The 24358-nt window shown below is 34.1% G+C and overlaps 3 protein-coding genes and 1 non-coding gene across 8 annotated transcripts; 2 read left to right on the forward strand and 2 right to left on the reverse strand.

The window, feature by feature from the left end:
• Positions 1 to 1883: 1883 nt before the first annotated feature.
• Positions 1884 to 10440, forward strand: LOC140792409 (uncharacterized). Of its 3 annotated transcripts, none has more exons than XR_012109752.1 (17): positions 1884 to 2289; positions 3122 to 3216; positions 3316 to 3429; positions 5799 to 5903; positions 6008 to 6079; positions 7496 to 7608; positions 7707 to 7841; positions 7912 to 7980; positions 8102 to 8189; positions 8287 to 8358; positions 8445 to 8545; positions 9058 to 9175; positions 9287 to 9346; positions 9424 to 9534; positions 9788 to 9904; positions 9997 to 10105; positions 10199 to 10440. XR_012109752.1 is itself a non-coding variant. In XM_073143405.1 (16 exons), the coding sequence occupies exons 1-15, from the start codon at positions 2172 to 2174 to the stop codon at positions 9893 to 9895; spliced, it is 1479 nt and encodes a 492-aa protein (XP_072999506.1). In that variant the 5' UTR covers positions 1884 to 2171; the 3' UTR covers positions 9896 to 9904; positions 9997 to 10440. The 3 variants fall into 3 exon arrangements, 1 of the variants encoding a protein (XP_072999506.1); XR_012109754.1 differs by having other exon boundaries at positions 1897 to 2289; positions 3084 to 3216; XM_073143405.1 differs by having other exon boundaries at positions 9997 to 10440.
• Positions 10441 to 10950: 510 nt separating this feature from the next.
• On the forward strand, positions 10951 to 12320 carry LOC140792341 (uncharacterized protein At4g14100-like). The gene is made up of 2 exons (XM_073143292.1): positions 10951 to 11499; positions 12042 to 12320. The coding sequence occupies exons 1-2, from the start codon at positions 11031 to 11033 to the stop codon at positions 12209 to 12211; spliced, it is 639 nt and encodes a 212-aa protein (XP_072999393.1). The 5' UTR covers positions 10951 to 11030; the 3' UTR covers positions 12212 to 12320.
• A 168-nt stretch (positions 12321 to 12488) lies between these two features.
• On the reverse strand, positions 12489 to 19236 carry LOC140792340 (probable serine/threonine-protein kinase PBL21). 3 transcript variants are annotated; one of them, XM_073143290.1, is made up of 9 exons: positions 19004 to 19236; positions 18060 to 18811; positions 16587 to 16836; positions 16264 to 16496; positions 15883 to 16009; positions 15722 to 15793; positions 15317 to 15503; positions 14698 to 14812; positions 12489 to 12976 (listed from the first exon to the last, which is right to left on the reverse strand). In XM_073143290.1, exons 3-9 carry the CDS (start codon positions 16735 to 16737, stop codon positions 12716 to 12718), a joined length of 1146 nt encoding a protein of 381 aa, XP_072999391.1. In that variant the 5' UTR covers positions 16738 to 16836; positions 18060 to 18811; positions 19004 to 19236; the 3' UTR covers positions 12489 to 12715. The 3 variants fall into 3 exon arrangements, with proteins under 3 accessions (XP_072999391.1, XP_072999390.1, XP_072999392.1); XM_073143289.1 differs by having other exon boundaries at positions 15722 to 15796; XM_073143291.1 differs by having other exon boundaries at positions 12792 to 12990; positions 15722 to 15796.
• Positions 19237 to 23867: 4631 nt separating this feature from the next.
• Positions 23868 to 23948, reverse strand: TRNAL-AAG (transfer RNA leucine (anticodon AAG)). Its single transcript has one exon. It is a non-coding gene; the product is annotated as a tRNA-Leu (tRNA).
• Between the last annotated feature and the right edge of the window lie 410 nt (positions 23949 to 24358).

A 24358-nucleotide genomic window follows, 5' to 3' on the forward strand; every position in this document is an offset into this window, starting at 1 on the left:
TAGGATGTAAAATATAATTGAATTATAAAGCAGGGTGAAACATAGAAATTTCTCTAATTATTTTTTTATATAGAAGAAGAATAGCTTGACATATGTATGCACTGTTCCTCATAATTAATTCTTTAAGAGCTTGGAATTAGATTTAATGCAACTAGTAAATATAAAATCAAATGCATGATTTGCGAAGATTAGGGACATTAATTTGCACGCTTCTCTAGATGAATTAAGAAATAAAAGTAAAAAAAGAATAAGAAATATTTCAAATTTAAGGCCAAAATATTTGAAAAAGTCAATCCTCTCTCTAGATGTTTTATTTATTTTTTATAGATAAAAGTCGTCTAGATTTTTATTTGTTTTCTACTATGGATATCTAAGCAGTCGGTAATTTTCAATTGATATTCGTAAGTGATATGAACTTTTAAATACGAATTTGAATTCCTTCGATAAATTTAATGAGCTTTTTTTTTTAACGAATTACTGATTTTTTAAACTTCAAATACCAAACTTAATGAGTAGGAGGAGTTTAATTTTCAGCCTTTTACTTAGAAAATGAATTGTTGATGAATTCAACTTCTTTTCTTATGAGTTAAGATGTTGATTTTATAATCATTTTTATTAACTTATAATCAAACATAACAATTATTTTATAAAAAAATTAACAAATTTAGTGTCGTATTAAACACCGAATATTTTAGTTTTGAAGATCATAACTTTGTAATAAATAGTCCATTTTGGACGTATCAAAGCTTAATCGGATCTCCGATGAGAAAAATACATGTAAATATATAAATCAATAAAAAGTTGTAGCGTTATAATTTTGCACTAGGTTATTCATTTTGGTTGTAAAATATATCGTCGTGAAGATATACAAATGATTTGTGAATTCCTTATCAACCTAGTGTTCTTAGAATCACCAAAAAAAGAACAATATCTCTTCCAAAATTTTAATTTTAAATTTTTTGTCATATAAAATACTGATCAGTTCAATGTTTTACTTATAAAGTAGACAATTATCAGATCAGCGATTTACTTAGCAAAGTAGATAACGAATGATATAAACTTGTTGTTCGTAAAACACTAATCATTTATGAGGAATGCCGATGAGTTTCACATTTTACTAACGTTTTGTGACATAGATACTGAGGTGGTAAAATTAATACCAAAAATAATTTTTGATATTAAGTCTGGGGCAATCAATTTTAGTAAGTAATATTTGGCAGATGCCTAGATCTAAGTCTATATTTGAGCGAAGTTGAATATAAAATCAAATCAAGTAGAATTACTATCAAACTCGTATTTTCTAATTATATCACTACGATCTCTTCACTAAAAATTTTATTAGGGAAAATATTAAAAAAAAATGAATTACTTAGAATGACAAAAATGCTCTTAATTTTTTCTTTCCCCCTCCTATTAGAATTGAATTTCGAAAAGACTAAAAGGATTCGTTTAGAAACCAGTTTGCTTCCTTATACTTTAAAATGCCTCAAACCATTCGTGTACTTATGATTAAAACAAACCTATAAGTTTTTCTATCAAAGTTAATAGAGTGCACCTAAATGACTAAAATGCTCCTTTATATTTATTAAACAAAAAAGGTGAGTTTTTAATCTGATTTTTTTCTATAATTCACTTAATTTTTAAAAATTTTATAGAGTACTCAGCTATTTTTGATAGAAAATTAATTATCTCACTTTAGTCGTAAGTATAAATAGTGGTATGCGAGCTCTGAAATAAAGAGAGTAAATTATTTTTATTTGATAAGTATTTAACCCAAAAAAATATTAACTTTAATATATTTTATTTAGGGGTGAAAGTGATAGAATTTGTCTTTTTCTTTTAGGTTTTTTGTTTATTCCGTACAAAAATATGACGCCAAGGCTGTCACACTAAACTGTCATTTACTTTGCACTTGTGCAGGTCTCGTCACCACCCCTTCTCGTCTCTTCTCTCTCTCTCTATCTGCCTCCTTCCATCTTCCCCATCGCCATTAATAAAATTTATTGATTGCTCCACACGAAATGCCCCCGATTCCAAAACCCAAATCCCACTCTCCTCCCTCTTTTAATTCCCCTGCTTCTCTTTTCCTCTGCTTCTTAATCGCCTGCGCATCTTTCTCTTCATTAAACCAGTAGGCGTCCTCTCACATCTCTTTTCCTTGTCGGTTAGTCATGGCTGCAATGGGAGGAGAGAAGAAGCAGAAGAGAAAAGACGTTATCCGACTCGAGCGGGAGTCCGTCATTCCAATCCTCAAGCCCAAGATCATCATGAAGCTTGCGTATCTCATAGGTATCGCTCCTTCTTAGACGGTTCAGATTTTGAAGTGCATTTTTTTTTTCTTCTCTTTGTGGTCATCTAGGTCGTGTTATTTTTCCATGATTTGAAGTGGGCTACTCGCAAAATCCGTTTTTTTTTCCCCCTTCTATTGGTTGTTGTTCATAATTCCGTTTGTTCAACTAGGTTCTTGCATTTGGATTGCTCTAAGTTGGAATGGATTTGTTGCTTCACGAGTGATTTTCTGGATTTGTGATACTTCAATCACTTTATATCTGTACAAGCTTGAGTTATAGTAATCTATTGATCTGATCACAAGGTTAATGTATCAACATTCTGCTGACGGCATATAGGTTGGACTGCCACGAATAAGATGGGTCTAGAGAAATAGTGTGTGTGGTTAATGCCTTAATGGTATTGATTCAGATGAGACTTTGCACCGGGATACTTCTGAGATGAGGCTGCATGTGATTCCGAAGAGAATTGGAAATTAGTCAAGAGAAAGGATGATACCCGTAGGAAATAAGGTTCTTTCCTTTAAGCGGTCTTGTCTTGGTTTATGACACCAGCTAGTAAGATTAAGACATTCCAACTTCCAAGAACTTATTTCTGATGGATTCTATTTTTATTCATATCCACTGAATGGCATAACCGCAGCTTGAGTATATTTTTTCTTATTAGAATGTTTTTATTTATTTTTCTGTTTTTTTGCATCTTGGTGTTCTAGAATTATTTTCTAAGTGTTCAAGCAATTGACTGGATCAATGATTGTCTGGCTTCATTTTGCTTTATGATCTTTGTTCATCTAGTCACTGATGTGAAGGATGCTTTGACTATTCTCTTGAAGAGCATGGTTCTGACAGAGCGGAGTTTCTGAAGCTATGCAAGAGAGTCGAGTATACTATCAGGGCATGGTATCTTCTCCAATTTGAAGATCTGATGGTAAGCTTATCTATTCTCTATTATGTGCTCCCACTAATGAGGACGTTTAAATATTGCTATGTAATTATGCACGAATTCATGAGGGTAGTATATTTTCAGCAACTCTATTCACTCTTTGATCCTGTTCATGGAGCTGAAAGACTGGAGCAGCAACATTTATCATCAGAAGAAATTGATGTCCTTGAACAGAATTTTCTCTCCTATTTCTTTAAGGTAAGATATCTGTTACATTCTACTTGACTTTGTAGCTACATCTCATGTCGATTTAGGAATAAATGCTATCCCAGAACATGTATAACACTCATGATTATCTTGTTGGCTTGGTGAATTTCCTTAATCCATCTTTGATTTGTTAGAAAGCTCACTATGTGACAACAAATAGTGCTGAGTGGAAAAAAGGGCAAACTTGGAGTAGTCTAAACTTTTTTTTTTTTAGAGAGTAGTCTTAACTTTAATCGTCCTAATTTGTAAGTGCATCTAAATAAGGTTTTCTTTTATATATTTTTAAATTAGAACAGTTTAAATTAATGACTAGAGATTACTTATGGTGTCTTCTGTATTGTCACATGCTTTTTTAATTAACAAGACAAGTTTATAGGATGCCAATAAGACTGGAAATAATTATTGTTTGCCAGGTTTTCAGCAGATTACGCAAAACATGCCCAGAAGAGATGAGTTTTAGCTATAGAAGTGTTCATATGGACTAACTATGTCACTGAGAAGAATAAAATAAGAAATGACTATTTGGGTAACTCGAGACTAATACATGATGGGATGTTGGAATGTCATCCAAGGTTCTTCCATGTGTCTGGGAGATGTTGAATGGTTCACAATGATATACTATTTCATTTAGAATCATAGATGGAAGGTGCAAGTAGAGAGGAAGAGCTAAAAGCTTGATAAGGATAATGCGAGATATGGAAATCCTTTTTCAGAGGGAGGATATTTAACATAGGGAAAATATAGGAAATTTTTTTACGTACCTTCAAATTAGTTTTAATAGGTGGACGTGTTGTTGGTCCTATTTATCTATCCACCTATATAGATGTATGCCATCTACACAATTGAATTGGGCTACTATTGGACAATTCCCAAATTGTTTTGAACAAATTATATATGGTTTTAGAATAAGACTCGATCTAGAATAACTATTCTTACTTTTTAGTCCTACAATGGGGCATTTATTCTAGAAATAATTATTTTTATGTTCATTTGTAATCTAAAAAGTGGTGTAATAACTACTTTTGATGTGACATAAAGTGAAGGTAAAGTACAAGTAGAAATGAATTATAATGCCCTTGAATTGACATATAAATTTAAATTAAAGTATATTAATTTCTTGTAGGTATGCAATGCATACTTACATATATGCGGTGTTTATTGTAGGTATTTAATGCATACTTGTAAGTGTACAATGAAATATGTGGGTGGTAGGAGAGAAAGAAGAGAGGTGGAAAAATTGAGTGAGAAAAATGGCAGGGAAAATTTAAATTAAATTTTTGTTTGTGGAATAAGATAAGTGGGTAGTAGGATGTGGGAGAGAGGATAGAATTTTAAAATAACTTTAGTCAATTCAAGAGTAAAATTGTTATTGAGTTTTTGTGTGAAATAATTTAATATTGTTTATAATCTGGAATATGGATAATTTCATGTTTACTTTCTAATCAAGAGTAGGAAAAAAGATAAACCTAAAGTGAACATGGTCTAAAGGGTTATTGTTTACTCAGTTTTGTCATCTTTCACAGGTCAGATGTGTTCCTTATTATTCCCCTCCAACTTGTTTTATCTTTCTATTTTGCATGGATTAACTTATGGTTCCTTATTCTTTGTTAGCATTTATTTTTTGGTAGGTTAGTGATGATGGCTTTTTGGGTAGGCTATTTCAATAGGATGACTTAGCTAGCATTAGTGATCTTTATAAGATAAGCTTAAATGGTTAACTCAATTGATCTTTACTGTTTGCTATGCTTTGTCCTCCTAGTTTTCTTCTTATTCTTTAAAAATGTTTTCTTGCTAGTAAACCAAAATTAGGAATAGTAAAATTGTAAAACCTTACGATATTGGCAACTGTTTTACCATCTTCTGTCTCCTTAGTTAGTTTACTATTAAGTTTATTCTAGAGGGTAGGCCTCAACTCTATACTTCTATGTTGTACTTATACATTCACCTAGGGATTATTGTAACTCCATAATAGAACTCCCTAAATACCTTCTTTCTTTAAGTTTTTGGTATTTTCTTCTTTCTGCTTATCTGTTCCCAGAATACATGCACACACTTGAACTTCTAGTATGGAAGTTGGTCAGAAAATGGTTGCAAAAGTTGGACGGTTCATAAAGCTGATACTTTGGATGAGATAAGGCTTTTGGGTAACATTTGCTAGGTATCTGGAATTGCCATTATCTCTGCTCCACGTTCATTACATTTCTTTTGTTACAACATTATTGACAAGGGAATTTGATACGCAAATCTTATCAGCATGTGGCTCTATTATCCAGCAAATATATATTTTGCCATACTGTTGAGCTTTGAATATGTATGAAATACGAAGCAGATCCCTTTCAAGTTCTTTTTGGGCTAAGCAGGTAATGGAAAAAAGCAACTTCAACATAGTGACGGATGAGGAAATTGATGTTGCACAATCTGGACAGTATCTACTGAATCTTCCCATTAAAGTTGATGAAGCCAAGGTTAAAAGTAATTTCATCATTTTATAGTCAATCCTTCATTATTTGATATATTCTCTGAAAATTGTTTTTTTTTTTCCTTTTTCTACTTTTTGTTGACAATGCAGCTGGACAAAAAACTTTTGTCAAGTTACTTTAAAGAGCATCCTCATGAAAACCTCCCTGAATTCTCGGACAAGGTACAAATCATGCTTTAGTATGTAAATATAAAATACTAATCAATGGGGCTGTTTCTCTCTTTCTGAAATAAAGGATTTTTTTACTGCATTGCAAGATTTTGAATTTCCAGGTACTCCTCAGCATCTAATTGATTTCTAAATGTTCTTAAGACCTAATATTGTTTTACTTTATATGCATCTGGTTAGGGTTCTTTTACACATTTCCCTGCTATAGTTTTGTTGCTGGCATTGACAACCATAAAATTGAGGTTCACATGTTTCCTACGTGAGATGACTGCCTCCTAGGAAGATGGGGTAATCAACAGTACCGCAAAGTGCTGCAGTGATCAACCTGACTCGACCCAACCCAAATTTTGAGGCCTTTCTTAAGTTAATTGGAAAGAAGTCAGGTTTTCAAAAAAATAAAGAACGTCTGCTGCACGGGAATGCTAAAGTGAGCTTTGAGAGGGCAAGATCTACAGAGACTTATATTTGTTTTAGGTTGTCTATGACTTGGACTGTGACCACAAGGACAGTTTTGGTGATCCTTTACCTACTCTATTCTTCACAGTATACCACCGTTCAAACACGTTTTTCCCTTGAAATTGGCTAATTCCAATTAGCCACAAAATAGAGAATTATATTTGTTGAGGGTCACTACATTCTACTAATATAGAAATAAATTTCATCCTCGAAACCTAGTGTATGTCATTACCAATGATGGCCATGCCGACTAACATACCAGCACGTGGCATGAGGGGTGCTGTATGACACCCTTTCTAGCGGAGAACCACTCGTTATTGAGCTTCCTTTGCCATCGACCTTGTCGCCATCGTCGCCTGTCATGCCGGAGAGCTTCATTTATGAAGGTGTCGTCGAGTTGGGGTTGGGCTTTGTCGAATCTGCAATTTAACTCTTTATTCACCCGCCCCGATCGGCCCAAGGTCTTCTTTCTCCTTGGGCTCGGGCTGGGGCTAGGGCTAGGGCATCCCTATGTGGGACGTGACGATGCCTTCATCTCTGACAACGAACGACGGGCAACGATGGCGGCGAGCAGCGATGACGAGGTCGAAGAGTGAAGTGTTGCTAGTCACCCTCCTCCTCTTCTCCCTCTCTTGTGGCACAGCTGGCAAGTGCCACGACATATATCGTGCCGTGCCATGCTGCCAGTGGTTGGCATGGGCCATGCCATGGCACTGCCATTCATGATTATTACAGATAATGTTAATATTTATTTTTGGTTCGGGGATATTCCAGTAATTGTTAATATCATGCACCTTTTATGGTTCTTGACTGAACATTGACATGTAATTTTTAATTATTTAATAGTGATGCTGCTTAATCTAATAAGTTTATTAGCTGCGTACACAAATTTTTACTGAAGTGTCATGTCTATATCTAGTTGACATTATTGTTATTGACCTTTATGTATGAAAGTACGTGATATTTCGGCGAGGCATAGGAATAGATCGGACAACTGATTACTTTTTTATGCAAAAATTGGATATGATCATAGGTCGTATTTGGCTATGGCTCTTGGAAAAGACCAGGTATATTATTCAGTGAACACATCCTTTTCTTGTGTACTTTATCTTGTTCTGTGGAGAAGGTCTAACTGTTCTAGGCTGCTACTGCATGATACTTGCAGGCTGCAGAAACTCTTATCCAGAAAGCCTAGTTCAAGGCCAAAGAAAGATCCCAAGAAGACTGATGAACAAAATGGTGAAAACTATGACCAAGACTTATATGTTGAACGCCTTCGGCTTGAAAACATGGAGCTAAGGTATTTGTCTTCATTTGATTCATCGTAATCCATTATGTTTTATCTTAACTCTCTTTTCCTTTTCATTCAGCCCACGTAACCTGTTAGGAAAGAACACCATACAAGAACCTACATTCAATCGGATGATTGTTGTGTACAGGTAAACTTTTACACATTCTAGGCAAACTTGTCATATTAGTGGTATTCTAAAAGGTTCAATTTACATATTGAGAAAATGGATTGGGAATTGTCATGTCTGACAGCAATTTTTTTTGTTACAGAAGGGCTAGTACTAGTAGTAACTTAGATCGAGGAATTTACGTAAAGCATTTTAAACACATTCCGATGGCAGATATGGAGTTAGTTTTGGTGAGCATTTCAACTAAAATTTTCTAGAATGAAGTTTAAAGATGTCCTTTCCTCCAATAATTATCCTATTTGATATGATTGGGACAATATTTTGTAGCCTGAGAAGAAAAACCCAAGTCTGACTCCTATGGACTGGGTCCAGTTCCTTGTTTCAGTTGTCATTGGACTTGTAAGTCCACAAGAATTCAATTTACTGTGTTCTCGTGTTATATTTTGTTCATTTTTAGCTCATAACTTGTTTTTTTTTATGTACAGATCACTCTCATCAGTTCACTTGAAATGCCTAAAGCTGACATTTGGGTTGTTATAGCTATCCTTTCTGGTCTGGCTGGATATTGTGCTAAGATCTACTTCTCGTAAGTTACTTCTTACAACTTTTGTACCTTTGATTATCTAGGTGTATAAGTTAATGTCCTAGTTTCTCTTTCTTGATCAGCTTCTATCAAAGTTAAACTTATTAACTCCCATCAAATCGTTAGTAAGATACATTAGAATCTATTATCTAGATATGTCAGTTATTTTAGTTTCTTGAACCCAGGTAATACTAGTGACATTCTGTATCAGAGAGCATGAGAAAGGCATTTGATTGATTGCCTTCAGCAAAACATATGGTTGACAATATTCTTGGTTTAGCCTTGAGGAAGTTGAAGATTTGATTGATCTCATCTTTACATGTGTACAACTTTTCTTGCTTCCTTCTAGTCCATGTAGTTATTTCAATTTATTTCAACCTTTATCGTGTTTTCAAGAATTTGTTTTGCAGGATGAAGTATATCTGCACTACTGGTTCCATCTAATACGGACTTGATAACATGATTATGTTGATATCTAAAAATCACTACCATGAATAACTTTCATGTTCATGCAGGTTTCAGCAGAACATGGCCACCTACCAAAACTTGATCACACAATCAATGTATGACAAACAACTAGATAGTGGGAAAGGCACACTTCTACACTTGTGTGATGATGTGATACAACAAGAAGTAGGTGCAAATGTGAAAAAACTTTCTTCATGAAGGCAAATGAAGAGAATAATCAACTTGCGTGGAATCTTAAAATTGGTATCCATTTTTCATTCATCTGAAAATGTGCAGGTCAAAGAGGTGATAATTTCCTACTTTATTTTGATGGAACAAGGGAAGGCTACAACGGAGGTAAGTTTTTACATTTTACTTTATTGTTCCTATGGCTCATCTTTTGATCCCCCCCCAAAACTAAAATATGAATTCAGGATCTTGACCGGCGCTGTGAAGAACTAATTTGGGACCAGTTCAATGTGAAATGTGATTTTGAGGTACTAGATGCTATCCAGAAGTTGGAGAGGCTCGGCATTGTTGCAAGAGTGAGTTCATATTCTTTTGTTTCATTTTGACCTGTATGACAATGTTGTGCTAACAGGATAAGTTGAATACCGAGTAACACCAAGCTCATGAAAGTTCAATCGGCATGAAAGAACTGACCCTAAACCCCTAAAATTAGAAATGAATAAGTCGAATACCTTAAGCAGAGTGTAGAATCGGAGACATCAATTTTGTTGACCTAATCAATCAAGTCACTTTATTCTTTCAAAATTATAAATTAACTTACGCATGCAGGATTCTATTGGAAGAATCTACGGTCTTCCTCTGAAGCGCGCCAATGATATCATAGGCCCTACCACCGAAGAAATGGTGATAAAAGCCAAACAAGGCTCTTCAGCTTGATTTACCCAGGTAACCTAACCTTGTACCTTTTTAGTTTTTACCAATCTATTCTTTCTGATAAAATGAGGAGAAATCCTACTGATGGACTCTTGCTTTTCTAGGAAAAAGGAATAAAAGAACCAAGCACATCCTTATCAGGAGGAAATTCTTCAAATCTCATTCAATTTCTAAATGGAAGCTAGGATTGTCAACTTCCACTCCACTCATTCTGTTGAGTAACACCAAACCCTTGTGATTCTTTTTTCTCTTCTATGGGTCCATGACCATCTCACTCATATTTCTTTTTCGTCTTTGTAATTCTAGTGCTTGTGTTTGCACATCCTGGATGGAGGACACAAGAAGAGAACTTTTTTACTTTTAATTTCCCATTTGAGCATATGGAAGGAAAGCTATAGTTGGATGTTGTATACTTGTATTTCATTCTTCAATGCAAAAAGATTTTCCTTCAGTTTGTTTCCTGTGAATTTGTAAGGCATCATTGATCATTGCTGTTTACTGTTACAGAAAGCTCTACTGATAATTCACAGGGTTTATTGCTTGGATAACTTTCCTATTTCTCTAATTACTTATTAGGTTTTTTTATTTATTTTTTATTTTTTTATAACTTATATACTGTTATGAAGTTATGTAATTTTACATATATATCCTTTAAAATTTTAAATAAGGGAATTTGCATTTAGCACCCTGCCGTTTCATATATTTATGGTTTACACCCTGTGTTTTTAATATTTGTAAGCCTCATATTTGCAAAGACACCCTGGATACGATTATCTAAATCTTTTTCATTCTTCTTTGTTTAATGTTGTGATGAATTTTCAACTTCCATTTTCTTAGCCAAAATCTCTTAAGTAAAAGGCAACGGATTGAATTTGAATTTTTTTTCGTCCAAGGCTAGATTTATAAATATAAAAAAGAATAGGGTGTAAATCACAAATAGATGAAAGGCGTTAATTTAAAAAAAAATGTAGAAGGGTATACATACAAATAAAAATATTTGAGCGGTTATACATGCAAAAAGTAAAGACTATTTTTTGTCGTCCTCTGGGTGCGCCACGTATACCAACCGGATAACCCTATCCTCCCCCGCGCGTCGCCCAAGAGAGGAGAGAGGCCAACGAAGAGGAAACCAAGGAAAATGGCATCAACCTCTTCCCCCCTCGTCCTCCTCCTCGTCTCCATCCTCGCCGTTGCATTCGGATCGGACGACCAGGATCCCATCCCGAGCCGATGGCCGGATCAATTCCACGCCCTCCTCTACACGAATCTCACGCGCAAGGGCGGACGGCTGCAGATCACCGACCTGTGGTACGACTGGCCGCGCGGGCGGAACATGAATCGGATACAGAAGCAGTTGGGGGAACTCCTGTACGACGTCGAGTGGGGCAACGGCACGTCGTACTACTACACGCTGGGCCCCGGGGGGTCGTGCCGGACGATGAGGTTCCCCGTTGGTATCCTCCGACCGGACTTTCTGGATGACGCCACGTATCTCGGGAGGGCGTCCACGGGCGGGTTCGAGTGCTACGTGTGGGAGAAGGTGGACTTCATCTGGTACTATGAGGACGTGGACACGCGCAGGCCCGTCCGATGGGACTTCTTTGATGGTATGAGCTATTTACTCGGTATTCCACTTAATTGCATTTACACCCAGAATTATTGCCTATTTACTATCCTATCCTTAAAGAATTTTTTTTTAATCTGAAGTTTTATATAATTAAGGGATCAATTTGCCACAAAAATAGATAAATAAGAGGATGTATGTAAAAATGGCAATAGTTTAGAGTACTAAAGTATTTTTTTGTTTCATTTAATTTCTTTTATAAGTACTTAGATATATTATTTGCGGGAATGATTTGCTACATACATGGTTCATATTAGCGTTAGCGTTTTAAATTTACTGGCTACTCTAAAAGCTTAAGCTGCGTTAGGGTTTCAGACTTTTAATCAAGATTAAAAGTCTAGGATATATGGTTCATATTATTTGCGAGAATGATTTGCTACATACATGGTTCATATTAGCGTTAGCGTTTTAAATTCACTGTCTACTCTAAAAGCTTAAGCTGCGTTATCTTCTATTTTGATACCAGGTTAGCTTGCCATTCTTTTTCTAAAGCCTTATAAGGTGATTCATGCTTTGGATTTGCAGGGATGACAATGTATGTGATAACATTTGAAGAGGGTGCAGTGCTAGAGGACCAAGGATGGCAAGCCCCCTCTTATTGCTTCACTGATGATAGTAGCATTGGGGAAAGCAAAAGTTCACAAATTCATGATGAGATCTTAATCTTCAGAAATTTGCTTCAGCTTAGTACTTAAACTCGTTCAAATTTATTTCTAGTTTCGGTTCTTATTAAAGGTATGATATACATTGTTAGTCTGTTCAATTCAATCAATGAATGCATCCATGAGAAGTTCATTAGAATAAGTTTAAGTAGGAGAGCAAACTAGAATGGATGAGCAAATAGTAGTCACAGCTCAATGGAGCAATCTGTGCAACAGCCTGGTGGTTTGTGATTAATCCTCAGGAGAAGTGTGTTGCATCTGAAGTAAATGGCATGAGATAATGAGATTAAACCCAGAAGGATTCAAAGAATTTAGCAGTAATTCACACCAACCCCAATCTATATGAATGAGATAAAACAACAAATTTTTTTTGTTCTCTTTACAATGTGACTCTACAAGCATTTATGGGAAAAATAAATTAAAAGAAGATAAAGAATATATTGCAGCTGTTCCCTTTACAGATTAAATTGCAGCTGAAAGTTACCAAAGCTCTGCTCAAGAAACCATATACAGTTTAAACAAAATTTGTGAACCTTCTCACTTTGGAGTAAACAGTTGGCTTCCAAGAGCCACAGTTGTGGTGCCTTCACCCTTGATAGTTGTCAAGCTCATTTCCCTCTCGCGGATTCGATCAATTTCCATCTCCACGTAATTCATCGGCGGGCGCCTCTCGCTAAACGGGTTCAAGCACCACGAGATTAGCCGCAATAACTCCCTCATGCCTTCCAAAGTAAAACTGCTACCCATTCTAGGATCTACAAGGGCAGAGATATTACTTGATTCTTGATAGTTTTGTGCCTGGATGTAAGCAACTATCCAATAGTTAATTGCATGGTGACAACTTGTAACTCTTCTTAAGAAAAATAAGGGCAAAGAATGGAACTGAAATGAGACTGATATATGAGATGGATACTAAATATGATAGTGCGTCTACTGCAGTTAGTTTGGGGGAAAAAGCACAGCCAGCTATGAACGACGATTTCAGTTAATTTGACTTGTAACTTTGTAAGTTAAAGCAACACGAAGATTGACACCATCTGAAGATGTTCTTGATGATTTTTATTGCGTTGTTAACTAACTAGAAACACAATATGCCACTCTAGAAGAACAAAATCTTATATGGACACATTACTCGGTACGAATATGATCGAACTTTTGAGCTGCATCTGTTGAAGGTCATTTATAGCCTAGCAAAAATACTAGTGTAGAACTGGCCCACAAGAATCAAACAGAGAGGTCTTAAAATTGTTCAGTGTTGAAAAAAAAAGTGGAAGACAGTTCAAGTAAATTAGGAATGAAATAAGTTTTTTGATAGAGGATGCAAATTCATAAGCAACAACACCATTACAGGCGAGCACCATTGATAACTTGTTACTGTTTAACCTTTTCAATCATTAGTGTTGAGGAAGGATCAGGAAAGAGTATTATAACCAGAAATTTCTAATTTTCAACCAGAAACATCGTTCACATAGGTACACAGAAGAGAGTTTTAAATAGGCAGGATGAATCTAACAAACATGAGATGCCAAGTGAACATACTAAAAGAATACTTGAATATATGTATAAGGATATAGGAAGAATTAAGTCAATGAGGAAGGATTTGAAAAAGGACTTCAATAACACCAAATTACTGCTAAAAACAACTTAAGTAAAATAACCAAAGAACAAGGATCTAAATCAGTAGAACCAGATATGATAATAACAAGAACGGTAACCAAGCTTTCGTCCCTGAATACTTGTGGTTGCCTTCAAGCAAATATAAATATGGTGAAAAAATGATTTAAATGTTAAACAACTCAATATAGGCCAAGAGAAAATTGAGGAAGCAAGAGAATGTCTACTTAAGCGCCAACTTAACTGACCTTAATAGAAAAAGGGGGGAAAAGAGTCGAGCATTGTGTCCTATACGGGATTATAGTGCTTATAAAGGATGAGTTGACGGACAAAACTAAAAATTTAGGAATATCCGAAAGAAAGTCCTTTAAAAATTTACAGTGGTATGCTGTCTTGGATTATGTTTTGATGTTTTAAGAATAAGACTAGATCAAGTTAAAGAATTGCTCTTCAAGTACAGCACTAAAATTGTTCTACTCAAGGAGGTGGAAGACGGAGGTTGCCAGCTACAACCTTCAGAATTATTATATTCTTCTTATGGTTATGTCTTGACTGATATCAGATGAAGGTCAGACACAAATTTACACTTCCTCCGTTGATATATCCAGCATCAATCATGTTTTAACGTATTTAAATTCTCTTGATTGCACTGTGTTCTAGTTGTCATTACACCACTTTGGTGTCCTTAGGTTAGTGTCATCACCTGATCTCTATATGTTGATAAAGAAACTAAATATTCCAAGAAGAGGCAACAAACAAATATGTTTTGGTGGACTCTTTGTAAGTAATATGTGGAATTACTCGAGAACAGAAATGCACAAATATATGAACTGAGTGAGCAGACTATTTTTTTCTGATTTGTTTTCTTCAATAAATAGGTAATAAAAATAAAAGCTGCTACTTACCCATTCTATGACGCTTTGGGTGGATCTAGCTTCCTGCCCACTTACCAACTCCAGAAGAAATACGCCAAAACTATATACATCACTTTTTACAGAAAATTGTCCGGATGCTTTTACCCTGTTTAGGTGCAAAGTATAAGAACATGATATAATATCTAACATCATGACTAATCAACTTATTTAATGGTTTTTGTCTACCTCTAAACATTCCAGAATTTACATGTATATCCATCTAAATATCATATTAGCACGTATACACCTCAAATCCCTTGAGTTTACATGGATACATTTCATGTTAATTGTTAACAACTAAGATTTAAAAGTATGAACTAGTTAATAGTAAAAAGAGCTATCCGTGCAAAAACCAAGAGTTCCAATGGGTATCCATGGAAAAACCAAAGGTAGACAGAATACCAAATCTTGAGTGTAATACAAGCAAAAAATAGATTTTTGTGGGGAGCCCATAAAAACCCAATTACTTAATTAGAGTACTTCCATGCATATTTATGGGGTCGAAATTGTCAAATTAAGAATCTATAGTCAAATCAATACCAGTCGCTACTCTTTACTTTTCAATAATACTGAGTTTTCAATCTTAGACTTCAAAAAGTTGGATAAATACTCAGGATCGAGGAACGGATCATCTTCTGTTGCTCTAGAAGATGGACCAGCCCCACTGATTCGATCAAGCAAGCCTCTGAGTCCAGCATCTGCAACTTTCGGTATGAAGTCCACGTCAACAAGAAGGTTTGCTGTCTTGAAGTTCATGTGCACCAAAGGGGGATTCAAAGAGTGAAGGTGGCCCAGACCTGAGTAACAGAAAGGAACATGTTCCTGAGCAACAGTAGTTCAGGGTCCCTATGCTCCAAAGTAATAGATGGTAGTATTAAGTCTCAGGGCATGATAGAAAATAATCTAATTTGGACAAAGATATAAACCCAAAGCAGATTCCGATTCATTTCCATGTCACAGAAAAAAACCAATACCAGGATAACCACCAATGGTCAGTGATTTTGCAAATGATCACCTTTAGCTGTCCCATGGGCGATAGAAAGCCTGTGTTTGAATTCGAACTTTTCACTTGACACATGACTGGCGCCTGCTGGAGAACAGCCAAAGGAAATTGCAATTAGTAATGCCTTTGTTTTAATAACAAGTCACATTAAAATACATGCGAAGAAAGATCACCATATAAGTGGGTGGAAATGCTTCCATTTGGTATGTACTCATAGATAAGCATCTGCAGGTCATCTTCTTGGCAGTATCCCAAAAGGCTCACAAGATTGCGATGACGGATGGATGATAGGAAAAGTACCTTAGATATAACACAGTTTATAGTAAGTAACAATTATTTGTATAACTGTCAAAGTAGGATGGAGGAGATTTTTATAATAAATTTCATTCCACATTTGGAAATATTTCTAAATGGATGTAAGGATTAGAAAATGTACATGCTAAAGTCTAAAATGCTTATATGCTTATATTACTGCTCTTACCTATTCATGCCATTTGTAATGTGCATCAAGACATATATGGTGTAAGACCTTTATGATAAATGGATATTAGTACCTCATGAACAAATTCCTGACTGGGAGCAGATGGTCGTCTTTTAATCGCTACAATCATACCATCATGGAGAAATCCCTTGTACACTTCTCCAAACATTCCATATCCAATCAAATTGATGTTGCTGAAGTTCTTCGTAGCTATATTTAATTCCTCTAGCGTAAGACATCGTGCTCCTTGCAACTCTGATGGGTAAGAGGCACCTTCTCTCAAGGATAATTCAGCACTCCTTCCAACTAAAAAAATGCGAGAGTGCAAAAATAATTGCTCAGTATTACTTTCTGTGGAGAGAATGCTATATTGCAGACTGAAACAAAAGCTAGTACCTTGTAGAGATGGGTCAGATGAATTGGTTTCTGAAGTTGTAGAAGTACTCCTGTAACGCAGTATACAAAGTCTTATGAGAATTGCCGCTATCCCTACCAATACCACGCCCCCTGCAGCACCTCCAAGAGCTGCTGCAAGAGTCGCTGACATTTAGTATGGGATCTACCTCAGCTTAATATAGCTGTGGTGAGGCCGTCAGTGTCACTAGACATTGAACCCAGCATCAATCTACTAACCTGGAGTTAAAAACTGAAACCAGCGGAGAAGAGACCAGAGTCAGTATTCCTAGATATAGCAGGAAATTCTTTGAGCTTCCAGCAAAAAAGAAAAAGATTCAACAAAGAAAAAATTGTAATAAAAGCAATATATAAGAATGATAATTAAAGAAGAAACACAGTCAGTATTCACTAGATCAAGCAGGAAATTCTTTGAACTTCCAGAAAAAAAAAAAAAAAGATTCGACAAAAAAAATGTAATAAAAACAACATTTAAGAATGAAATAAAAAAAAAAACTGAGCCCAGCATCAATCTACTAACCTGGAGTTAAAAAGTGAAACCAGAGTCAGTATTCACTAGATATAGCAGGAAATTCTTTGAACTTCCAAGAAAAGAAAAAGATTCCACGAAAAAAAAACATAACAAAAGCAACATATAAGAATGAAATAACAAAGAAAATCAGAGTTACTATTCAGTACATTAAGCACGAAATTCTCTGAACTTCCAGAAAAAAAGAAGAAAGAGATCTTACAAAAAAAATCGTAATAAAAGCAACATATAAGAATGAAATAACAAACAAAACCAGAGTTAGTATTCAGTAGATTAAGCAGGAAATTCTAGAAAAAGATTCGACAAAAAAAAGAAAAGATCGTAATGAAAGCAACATATAACAATGAAATAACAGACAAAATCACACTGATGGTATAACATCAAGCAGTTGACAATATATATCATGAAAACATGATAACTAAATCTATCTTTAATGAAATACAATGAAAGCATTAGTGCTCAGAGCAAACTTTTCCTACAACCATAAACAAGAGAGAGAGAGAGAGAGAGAGAGAGAGAGAGAGATTCTTTAGTGCATTCAAGTTATGAAATTCCTAAGCACATAAGTAAGCTTTATGAGAAAGAATCTTTCTTCAGTGCATTCAAGTTATGAAACAAGTACAAATCCAATGCTCAACAAAATATATTCCAAAATAAATGTTCAAAATTTCCTGATAATCTTCAGATGATCTCCTCAATACCAAATAATCGATAAATAAAACGAGCGACACCCTTAACAATCGACAGAAACTCTCTTAACTGCATTTGGAATTGCAGCTACATGCCTAAATACGATTATCCGAAAAGGTACATTGTGCAAACTCCATCTCCAAAATCCTCATCATCTAAAACAGATAGGAATCATAGAAAAGCAATTTCAAAAGCATGCAACTTTGCCAACAAATCAACAGAACTTGCATTGTTACCTGAAACCTTTTGAGATGCAGCCACTTTGTCTTCCGATTTCTTCGCTTCATTCGCTCTTCATCCCAATAAAATCACATTCTCCAAACACACCAGAAGCAAAGAACTTCTAACCAAGAAATACCCAGACCAGATGAAGAAACCAATCCAGAATCCCAAATTACCCCAAGAACATCACTAAAATGAGCTCAATTCCAGACAAATATTCCACCTTGGGCTCATATCAAAGTCTACCTGCCACCTAATCCCACCCTCTAATGGCTTCCGCAGGTGGTTGTGCCGTAAGAATCCAACACTGTACTTAAGACTTCCCCATGATTTCATTTGAATCTCCTGCTTCCAATCATCACCCAGATGCCGACAATGCCGACAGATAGCGACACAACGCCGACGCAGTATTAGATTTTTTTTCTTTCCTCTCTTTGTTTCCCTCTATTTTCCCCTCCTTTCTTCACTGCCCAACCAAGCTCAAACCAATACGAATGAAATCGATAAAGGAGACTCTTTTATTCTTCACAAGCTCAAAAGAGAAATACCCAATAAAGGAAAAGGGCCCAAAGGAAAAGAAGAGGATGAACTGAAGGAATTTATAAAAGAACAGAAGGATAAAAAAAAAGGAGGAGAAGAAGAAGATAAAGAGAATTCCTTTTCCTTATGTGCTGTAAAGCAATCAGAAGAAGTTGTCTGCTACTGCAACTTGGAGTGGGGTTTTATGCAAATAAATTCCTCCTCCTTCGTCTATTCAGCATAACATCTGCATGAGAAAATTGGGTACGAGATGGAAACTTTGAGAAGAAAACAAATAAAAAATTAAAATTAATATTGAAGCATTAAATTGTCTTGTAGTGAAAGCTAAGGGGTTGTTGTCAGGAAGGAGACAGCTACGTTGACGTTGTTCCTACCGGAAAAATAATATTTGAGAGGGAAGGAGGAAAGTAACGGTTACCTTTCTCTTTTGATGAGTAATTTGCAGTACCCAACTCCATTTTTTTTCCTTCTTTTTTTCACTTCTCTTTTCCTACCTACTCTACTCTACTCTACTCTACTCTACTCCTTGATGAAGCTCTCAGATGGCAAAAATGGTTGATTTTTTTTGTTTAATATTTTGTTCCAAAGTTTTTTGGGGGATTAAAAATGGGAGATGGGTTGGGTGATTCTTGGATTCTCCATTATTCCTTCTTTGGTTTTCTTCTGGCAAGCATATCAGGTAATGGTGCAGTACAGCTGTATTAATATCTCTCTCTCTCTCTCTCTCTCTCTCTCTCTCTCTGTCTGTGTGTATGTATGACATTTATTATAATTTTTTGGGGGAAATTTATCATAAAACATCCTATGTTTTACATTTATTATTATTCACATCTTATTATATCTATTATTTTCATATCTAAAACACTGTTACTTTTCGTAAGAGATAGCTGTGAGAGAGGTAATTTTATATTATTATTCACATTCTATCGTATGAATATTTATCCTTCTATATTTCTCTTAAATTACCTCAAAAATACTTTGCGCGATAATTTTTTTAATAACAGTTTTTTTTTTATGTAGACGAGTTAAAATAATTATAGATATAAAATATCCTTAATACCTTTAATAACTTTGAATAACTAATTTAGGTTAAGATAAAAAAAAATTGGAGAAGTAGATTTTAAAGTCAAATAAAAGGTATTTAATTTTTTTAATTTTCAAAAGTAATATAATATTTTTTATAAAATTAACTCATGACATTTTTTATAGTATTAAAAGTAAAATACGTTGTTCGGTAATTATGGTATTTTTAAGATATTAAAAGCAAAATATAGAGGGTTGAATGATAAATTTTTATATAATAAGATCATAGGGTGTGGATAATAATAAATTTCTATAAATTTTTTAAAATAGTTAAATTGGTTGATTACTTTTTAAATATTAGTTAATTACATATTCACCCTCAATTAGAAAAGTATTCTTATTCTTTTTATTTAAAATAATTATACTTAGACCTCCTCCTCAATCATGACACGGACCCATAAACTAACAAAAATATCTCCAAGGCTCTTTTTATAATATTTTTATTGATTTTTTTTATTCATGAGTTATTATGTGAAAACTACCTAATGAGTTATATATTATATTTACTCCTATATTTAGAAGGAAATAAGAGGAAAAAAAAATTCTTCTTAGTGGATATTTTGGTCCTTTAAATTTTTTTTGTCTATAAATATTAGCCGATAAAATATTTTTAATAGTTTAGAAGGTTTATTATGTATCCAAAAAAAATATTCTAAAAAGCTAAGTGGAAAAATAGGATAACTATGGGAGTTCAAGGGTAATTATTATTTTTTTAAAGGAAGACAATAGATAAGTTAAAAAAGTCAAATGATAAGTGATATCTTTTTTTTAATAAAATTATAATTTACATCATATATTATTTACTATTTATAAATTGAGTCATATAATTTAGTAAATATGAACGGTCAAACACCGTAGATTAGATTTGGATTAACACCATGGAAATTAGATATTTTATTTTTGATAACTAAACGTAGATGTCTTAGTATTACTTAGTTGATGGTATTTTTATAATTTCATTTATATAATTAACTTAACGTAGATGTTTAATTAAGTATAATAAAATTATAGGGAGTAAACTATAGATGAGTGATGTTATGTGTAAATTTCTCTTATTTTTCTAACGGATAAGATGGGGCTTTTAAAAAATTTATTGCATATATCTTCTATAATTTATACGCATTTTGTATAATATAATTTATTTATGCGATGTGTGTAGTTTAAGGGTTGGAATTAGTATTATAATTTCTTAATTTGTCCATTGCCTCGTGTAAGTCAACCTTGCTAATGGCGACAATGGAACAAAATTAACTTTTTTTGGGATGTTCATAGTTTATTATGTGTAATTTATAAAAGAATATTATATGCTATGCTTTTATTGTCATTAGGACCTTTATATATATATATATATATTAAAAAATATCTATGAGTTAAATTTAATCTAATAACTACTGACTATAAAATTATATATTAAAATTTAGTTATTATATAATCGATAAATATTATCATGGAATTCATAGATATTACTGTAGAATTCACATAATATGAAGTAGCTTCTAGTAAATAGTCATAATTTTTTATTATATAATAATTATAATAATTAACGATGACATGTAGAATATATAGAAAGTTGGAAGATGCAATTCTTTCTCTCGAAATGGGTGCCAAAATAAAGTCACTTTTTAATAGAAAATCATGATTTATTAGTGCTCGGTTAAAATTAAAAATATAAAGTCAAAGTGAATAATTATGGTAATTAATAATGATATGCAATATATCCAAAGTTGGGGGCGTGGAATGAGCTAAAATTAGTAAAGTTATGTGTGGTTGCTAAAAAGTGAGGCAAGAGAGTTCTAACTTTTAATTTTAATATTTAGTTGTAGAAAATAATTTTACTTTCTCCTTTTGACTTTTTTACTTCAAAGAAGATATTCGCTAACCTCATCGAACTCAATTTTTTAATAATTAAACACACTATTGATAAGCGGAGAAACTCACTTCCTACCCTATTTTCTTCGTCCAAACACCACAAAATAATTATCAATATTTTAAAAAATTTATCACTTTTTTTTTCTACTTTTCCTCAACTATTCGGAGTAATCACGGAACTGTAGAAATACGGGAGGATACCCACTTGTGGCCTAGGAGGCCACAAGTTCAAATTCACCTCCAAGCAATTTGTTGTGGGCAAATATTTAGATGTCGGTGGTTTAGTTTGGCGGCTTGACTCGGCTCAGTTTAATGACTCAGCGAGCTCGACAGCACAATAACGTAGAGTTTGAATTAGATGATTATCTCTGTTGACTAAAATCTTATTTATATTGAGGAAGGGAGGGCCGACTTTTTTTCGTTCCATATCTAACCTTTGAACTTCTGAATGACAAAAGAAAAAGGGGGGAAGAAAAAACTATTGGAAGTAGGATATTGTCCTTGCAGAACAAGGGTTTGGCTTTTTATTATAAATATGAAAAAAAGAAGAAGCAAAACAAACCCTAGTGCAAGGACAATACCCTATCCCCAATGGCATTCTAGTGCATAAAGATTGGGAGGAGGAGGTACATGGAATTCAGTAATGGTGGGCTCAGAGGAGCACCTACTCAAATCTTTGTACCTTTTAGTGATCTCATCCTCCACCTTAAGATAAAAAAGCTACAAAACCTGGCAGCCCCCAACTCCTTTTTATCACTTCAATCATGGCAACCTTAAAATGATTTCTGGATCTTTTTCTTTTTGAGCCTCCTCACCTCTGCACTTCCCACAAGAGCTCAGACACAGCCTGGAATTAGGGTTTTGTTAACTTAACATCATTCTTCTTCTTCTTCTCCTTCTTCTTCCTTTTATTTTAATGAAACCCAGGTGCAAAGCTAGATAAATTAGTACAAAGAGTGTGCCAGGGATACACCTCTATTTTAGTCTTTTGTTCTGGCATAGAGGTATGGGATGCAATAATTTACATTAAAAATTGCATGTCAACCCATAGATTTGATTAAATACAATCAAGACTAAGTAAGACTTATTTTGCATGAAAAAAAAATAAGGGTAATACTTATACTCGTCGAAAGTTTCTTATTTGCATGTATATTTTTGACAACCGTAAATTAAAATCTTAGTAATTTAGCGGGCAAAAAGAATATATATTTCTATTGAGTTGCCGAAATTAATCTTCACATATAGATAAGAGATCTTATAAGAGTAGACATGCAGAAAAGAAACCTTAATAATAAATTAAAATAGCTTAAACAGTGATTATAATGACAAAATTCTTGCAGAACAAATCTTTATCTCACCTTCCATTTCCTTGTGACTAGTTTTGGCCACTATGGTATAAGGGAATCATTTCAGCACTACTGTCCAAGTATGCAGCTATCTTCTAATCCCATTTTTATAATTGACCTAATGGAATAATTCTGAACATAGAATATTGCACTGACTTGTTAACAACTCCCAAAGATGGGTTCTTTATATTAGTAATCATGATTAGTGATTCCTAACATTATCATTAGGGCTGCAGATGAGTGCAATCATTTCATGTCCCAGCTCATCTTTTATAACTAAGCAAACCAAACTTGAGCACTTTAAGATTAATATATCAAAGAAACCAATAATAATTTGATCTCATATTGCAAAGATAAGTTGGCTCTCCACTTGTTTAATTTACCTAATTGATCCAAAAACTTAAGCTGTGATAATTTTACGAGTAATAACTTATACAGGTAGATGTTAGATAAAGTACAAAATGTACAATTCGCACACTAAGCTTAAGTTATTAGGTAATAGATTAATAATATATATCATATGTTTAATACACCGAATAATATCTTAACAAAATAAGGCTTATTTCATTCTAATCCTCAACTTGGTTAGGCTTGATTTGCTTCCTTTCTCTTTAAAGCTAAGAAAGTGGAGGAAATATTGGCATGCAATCTATTCTCCTCGAAAAATTACATTTTCGAAGAGGAGATCATTAATACAAGTATTCCATGCTACCAAAGTGTTTCTACAAATAATGTAGTCGGAATATGAAACTATAATACTAATATTTTCTAACTATTTAAGCTTTTAAAGTAGCCGGTGAATTAATATGTAGAGATCTTCAATTTGAATCCCGTAAGAGATATCTATTATACAGAAAAGAAAATCATAAAAAAATTGAAGTTCAGAGAAGTGAGGAAGAGTGTTAAAATTATAAAACTATAAAATCATCAATATTTGGTGAGTTAATACTTCATACATGAGAGCCAAAAAATATTATTCAGCAATGTTGAGAGTGGGATTTGAACCCACGCCCTTTCGGACCAGAACCTTAATCTGGCGCCTTAGACCAACTCGGCCATCTCAACAAGTTTAGTAAAAGGGTTAATTAATAATAATTATTTAATTAATAGAATTCAAGTAGGTTTTGGAGTTTGTAGTTGTCAGTTAAAACTAGGGTTTTGGTATGTCATCTCAAAAAATGGGAAGTTACTAATCAGCCATAAATGAGTCAGAAAATAGGAGAAAAGGAACAGCATTTATAGAGTACAGAGAGCATCCTGAAGCTGATTGCAATGAATCATTGGCTTGATAAATGTTGTTCAATCATCTACATTGATGTGCATCTTTCTTTGAGCAAACCAAAGTTGATTTAGGTTCAACCCTGCTACTTGGCAGACCTTGGTTTGCCACCAAATGGTCAAATAGGTGCAGAATTTAGAATCTATTTGTGTCTCCTCAGGTTGTGTTATTCCAAGTAGTTGAGACATCTTTATCA

This window comes from Typha latifolia, chromosome 7, assembly GCF_019914945.1.
Source record: "Typha latifolia isolate L0001 chromosome 7, TyphaL0001v2, whole genome shotgun sequence".
NCBI lineage: Eukaryota > Viridiplantae > Streptophyta > Magnoliopsida > Poales > Typhaceae > Typha > Typha latifolia.